The following is a 5,593-nucleotide window of genomic DNA, read 5'->3' as shown; positions in this document are numbered from 1 at the left end:
ATGACTTCTCTTTCTTCCGAATTCTGGAATCTTGAAATGGCGGATATCAACTATACAAGAACTGCAGAAGATGAGAAACTCGTAAGAACTGTTGAAAATATTCAGTTCTTCGTTTTCTGTGTCACTCTCACAGTTCATTTTACAATCGTTTGGGCTCTATTTGAGGCTCATTATCGGAGATTTGAAGAACTGATGAGCCCGTTTTTCAAGTTATGTTTAGCAACTGCTGGAGTTGATATTTGCAAGTTTATTCAATTTTGGAATCAAATCGAATGATTTATTTTCAGGGACACTTCTCACCAACTATCTGGGAGCGATGTTTCCGAAATGGGGAATGTTTGTTCCCGTTTATATGTTTTTGGGAAAAGGATACGCTCATGTGTACTTGTATTTTGCTTGGAGTACAGGTTAGAAGATTCTGAAAAACCAATTCAGTCTTTTTTCCAGGTATTTGTCAGGCGATGGGAGTCTCTATTCTGGCTGCAAATCGTCTTTCCGTAATGCTTTTTCCAACTAAATTCCACTTGGTACAACTTATAAAGTTAATTGTTTTCTTATCTTGAAAAATTTCCAGATGTGGCAAGGATACTGTATCTGGGTTGCCATTTCAATTCAATACTTATCAGGACTTTCAGTTGGTCTTGCCACATTTTTCAATCCCACACAACTTTTTCGCAATGAGCAAAATGGGATTGTACCAAAGTTTTTGAAGTATGGGTTTTTGAAATCTAAAAAAATTGAAAAATCTTCACAGAAACAGTTTCAGTGTGACAATGACTAATACTTTTTTCGTGATTGGAGGTGTTTTCTTATTTGCAAATTGTTTGTTTCTGGTCCTGACTTATTGTTATTTGTTTGCCGTTTTACACAAAAGACATAAAAATACTCTGGTAAGGAAATCGCATAGAATGTTCTAAGAATTTGTGCCTTTTCTAGTCTCAACCAGTAAGATACCAATCGAAACGAAAAGAAAAAACGAAAATTCGAGAAGCAAAGCTATTCACAATGAGCACGATTACTGTAGGAGTTCAGATGTCGGTTTTATTGCTCTTCATTTTTGGAGGATCTGACATTCTTGGATTCTCAACCGATCAATTTTATATGGTTTACAATGCATTGAGGTTTGTGTCTAGAACTGTCTCGAGTAAAATTACCGTACAACCTGTATTAGAAGGGTCCACCAAATAGAAGGACATATTCTGTGAAAGTGGTGGATTTTCATGAAATTTGAACGAGAATTTCCCGAACTTTCAAATGAAAATTTTCGGAAAAAATGGCCTGGAAAATAGAATTTCCCCTGTAATAGAAGGGTCCTCCGTAGGTACCTTAGAATAATAGATCCCTTCTAATACAGGTTTTACGGTATTTTGACTTCAGTGATTTGTATGCAAGTATAAATCCATATCTGCTTTGGATATTTTCGGATTCCCTCCGTCGATACGTTCTTCAGAGATTTGGTTTGGTCAAGAAGGATATGAAGATGACATCTGTCACACCTATTTTTGTACTTCCTTGATTTAAGTCTTTCAATTTTAAAATTCCCGCGCAACCATTTCTCTTCCACGTATCTGTGATATTCTCAGTTTATTCTAGTTTTTGTTCATTCCTAACAGTGCCTATGACTATTATTTCTCTGTAATTTTTCTCTTGTAAATAGAAAGAAAAGGAAAAACATGAGTTCTCTTCTCGTCGGATTTGAATTTTTGAGCACTTGTTACCGTATGTCTATAATTTTGTGATTTTCAAAGAGATATACATTTTCCAGCCAATATAATATTTTTGTTTGGCTTAATTGGGTATTTGGCAATGAGTTGTGGGGTATGCGATACTTCAGCACCGATTGATTTTCAAGAAACATAGTAAGATTAGCATTATTTTATTGGGATCTTTGAAGTTTGAAATTTCAGTGAACAGCGAGAAGCACATTCGCAAACAGAATCCGTTGGCTTCGATATCAATCCGGCGATGTCTCCAGTTTTCGCAAAGGGAGCAACAGAAAGGTGATTCTTATTTTTCTCAGAAATCTTGTAAGATTTGAAAACACCGAAAAGAAAACTTGTTAAAATAAGTTTTCTTCCAAATTTCAGCAACTTTGATGTCAATGTTTTTGAAGAACCGAAAGAAGAATTGAGTTGGTGGAAGTGAGTTCAAAAAACACATTCATTCTCAATAACTCTTCATTTTTGCAGTGTAAGAATTCTATGTGGTGGAGGAAGTAGCACAACTTCTCTTTGAACTCTTTTTTATTTTTTCTCAAATAAACTTTTTTTGAACATTAAAGCATTTTATTAAGCAAGAAAACAATATCTACATAATAGTGCAACACTGTCTATCAGGTGCCTGCAAATCTGTGGCAATCACTACCGTATTCTTCCGAATCGCCTCTTGGAATTGTTGGAATCTTGATGGTTGTTCCACATCCGAAAGGCTCAGGTCCTGGAAAGCTATTAGTATTAGCGGGTTTCGTATGAGTGACACTTACTTCACAAGTGTCAAAGTTATTGACAGTGATGTTTAGTCCTTCTAGAAAATCTTCCTCTTCCTCTGCTTCCTCGTCAAGCTGAAAAACTATTATTGTTGTTTGTTTCTAGGGAATGTTCAGATATTTTTGATTGGAAAAAACCTACATAAGCTTTCAATGCATCCTTATCAATCAAATGATTTTTGATTTTCTTTTTCTTAGGATCGATGGTAGCCAAATGAACATAAGGCGACACATTGTTATCAATTTGTGGGTAACCGTATCTCTGCTAAAAATGTCATTCCTTTACGTATCGTATCTGACAGAACCCTACCGGTACTACTGGTTTTCTGAATGTCAACTCATTCATTTCTTGCTCCAATGTCTTCTCCGTACATCCATCGGAAATGTATGTATGGTGATTTGCGAGTTTTCTCAAAACCATCGATGACGTCATCACATTCCCGTTGATTTCCTGATCTAATTTCTGAAGTTCTTTGTTGGAAGTTCCAGAAATCGTCTGAGCAGCAGTCTCCAATATTCCTGGTGCGGCGCATTCGTAGACAGAAGAGCTCAGATCTTCGGATGTTCTTTCACCAGTACTCTCATGGAGAATCCCGTTTTCATTCACATTCTTAGCTGTTTCGTACTGGAAATTTTTATACTTTGAAAAAATTTTTTTAATTCTCATGAAACATACCAAATAGTCGTCCCATTTTTGAATTTGTTGAGTTGTTAAATCCGGGCAAGATCCGCTGAAATTTTCAGCATCTGAATTCTTTTGGAACTCATCGCAAGAGGAAATGTCTCCATTTGGATCCGATGGATGAGAGGAACATGGCGATGTCTGGAATCAAATAAATTTAGAATCTTCAAGAATTCTCCATACTCACCGAATGTGTGTTGACCATCGAGTTAGTTGAATGTTTTGAGCGACGTTTTCTCTTTTTCCGAAGCAAAATGGCTGCTATCGGCGGACCGTTGCCGGCTGAAATGGAGCAAATGGAGATGGAGAAGAGATGAAAAAGAGAAAAAGAAAACAGTAGTTTTTAGTTGGGCAGTTCCCGGTCTAGAGCCCCGAAGGTTAAGAATGACCAAGGTTATGAGAGAGAGAGAGAGATAGGGGGAAAGAGTCAAGGATTGCAAGAGGTGATAAGAGATACAGTATATGAGAAGAAGAGACGCAGAGAAAAGACGCGGAGGCGGAAAGGGATAAAGAAGATGAACATTTAGTACTGAAGGAGGCAAAAGTGAGTGGAAGAAAAGAGAAAGAATGGTTTGTATAAAGGGGGAAATGAAGGCATGAAGTGATGAAAAGTTGAGGAACGCCCTTAGACCTTTTTAATAAATTGAACTCTAACTAACTCATAAAAAATATCAAATCTGAAAAACTACGGTATTCCAGGAATACCAAAAATTGCAAGAAATTTGTATCTTCACTTTAATTGATTTTAATCTGAAGTTTTTAACGATATTGGTTTGACCTGATGAAGCTCTGGAACTCGGCTATACAGTAATCCAGATACCGTAGAACCTGTAATAGAAGAGCCCCCACACCGCTATTTTTGGGCTCAATTATCTCAATTTCTATTCAAGATATCAAAAATGTGTCAACTGACTTAACACTTCTGATATCATGGTAAAAAGTATTTCAGTTGACAACTTTGTATATCGCTGACAGAAAATTTGGCTCAAATTTAAAAGTTTGGGGCCTTTTTATTTCAGGTTTTACGGTAGGTTCAAAAGGAAACCTGCCAATGGTAATTCACAGTTTCTCAATTCAAAATACTCACGATTGATTGTTGTCATATTAGCTGTATAACCCGGTGGTATTCCATTGAATGGAGTTGGAACAGGCATTGCTTGTGGAATAAAATGGTTCTGTAGAGAGTACTCGTAGTAATTCGGATCTGAAAATATTCTTAATTTCAGCAAAAATTTCGGGGGACAGTTCGGGGGACGAAATCGCGCCGCGCTTATGTAGACCATCGGTCGTCAGGCGCTTTCGCGACCCCGTAGCTCAGCCGGTAGCAGCGCTGTACCCCTGAGCTGCCTGTCATGAGTTCAACCCCTCATGGGGGTTCTCTATGCAAAATATCAGGAAAACTTTTTTTGGTGTCTGGCCTCTTTTAAAAGTATTCAGAAAAATCATTACCAAACGGAACAGATTCAGGAGGATTCTGATTATCAAAATCAGGCGTTGGGAATCCAAAAGCATCAGCTAGTTGCTTAGATCTCGGGACGAATTCCGGTGCGCTTATCCATTCTGAAATTTGTTGAGTTAGTTGTCTAAAAATCTATGAAAGAAACATGGGCCGANGATTGCNAAACTTGAGATAAAAGATACTCGAACCCCTTTTTGCAAAACAGAATAGTGCAGTTTTTGTCAATGCATCACCATCACATATGTTTTCCATTTCATTTTCCTCTTTTTTCCCTCTTTCAGTTCTCTTCTTTAATATATTCATGGAAAAGAAGAAAAATGTTCATGAGTTCTTCGATGTTTCCGGAAAATGATATATTAGTGTTGGCCCGTTTGGGTCTATTTTTGCATTCGTTGGAGAGCCATTATTGTGCATAATATAATTGAATTGAATTGAGATAAAGATGTGATCATCTGAAGATTCCTCTTTCGCATTTTGTATTCATAACTGTGCATTCGAAAAAAAAATATTTCTAGCTTCCCAAATAAGAATAATCTTCGTTACCGTAAATTTTCTGATATTCCGTAAAGTCTATCGGAATCTCTCTAATAATTCTCCACTAGAAGTCCATCCTATTCCTGCACTTCGAACTTAATTGTCTCGGTTCTTTTGAAAGATATTAAAAAGTGATCAACTAATAAAAGGTTTTTAATAATATCACCTATATTATATCAGTTGACCACTTTTTTTATATCCTTGACGGGAACCGAGATTATTGAGCTCAGATGCAGTTATAGGGTGTGCTTCTATTAGAGAATGTACGGTATCGTTTTTTTANATATCCATTTTCATTTCCTCTGAATTCGTTGACATTTCGAACTTTATGTGATGTAGTCACATTTTTGGAGAAACACGATACTTTAAGAACATCTATTANGATGTCACTCCCCTATTCCCTATTCTCTTTCCTCTTTTCTCCCATCCATTC

At 36.8% G+C, this 5,593-nt stretch overlaps 2 protein-coding genes across 2 annotated transcripts in view; one reads left to right on the top strand and one right to left on the bottom strand.

Moving 5' to 3' along the window:
• Cbr-srv-12 lies at window positions 1-2,235 on the top strand (the record flags this gene model as incomplete). The annotated part of the gene is made up of 9 exons (XM_045235747.1): window positions 1-81; window positions 221-407; window positions 448-527; window positions 575-711; window positions 767-890; window positions 937-1,121; window positions 1,908-2,000; window positions 2,088-2,141; window positions 2,190-2,235. 9 exons carry the CDS (start codon window positions 1-3, stop codon window positions 2,233-2,235), a joined length of 987 nt encoding a protein of 328 aa, XP_045092394.1.
• Window positions 2,236-2,307: 72 nt separating this feature from the next.
• The window catches only part of CBG03425, a gene marked incomplete at both ends in the record, with an annotated part of 3,947 nt that continues 661 nt past the window's right edge, over window positions 2,308-5,593 (bottom strand). The window contains 8 exons of the mRNA XM_002633694.1: window positions 2,308-2,436; window positions 2,483-2,560; window positions 2,628-2,750; window positions 2,796-3,110; window positions 3,162-3,308; window positions 3,355-3,449; window positions 4,255-4,371; window positions 4,617-4,727. Coding sequence (XP_002633740.1) covers window positions 2,308-2,436; window positions 2,483-2,560; window positions 2,628-2,750; window positions 2,796-3,110; window positions 3,162-3,308; window positions 3,355-3,449; window positions 4,255-4,371; window positions 4,617-4,727 — 1,115 coding nt within the window. The remainder of the gene's footprint in view (window positions 2,437-2,482; window positions 2,561-2,627; window positions 2,751-2,795; window positions 3,111-3,161; window positions 3,309-3,354; window positions 3,450-4,254; window positions 4,372-4,616; window positions 4,728-5,593) is intronic.

This window comes from Caenorhabditis briggsae (assembly GCF_000004555.2).
Source record: "Caenorhabditis briggsae complete genome, chrIV, whole genome shotgun sequence".
Classification (NCBI taxonomy): Eukaryota; Metazoa; Nematoda; class Chromadorea; order Rhabditida; family Rhabditidae; genus Caenorhabditis; species Caenorhabditis briggsae.
Note: the sequence above shows the minus strand (reverse complement) of the source record. Positions and strands in the feature narration are given on the sequence as shown.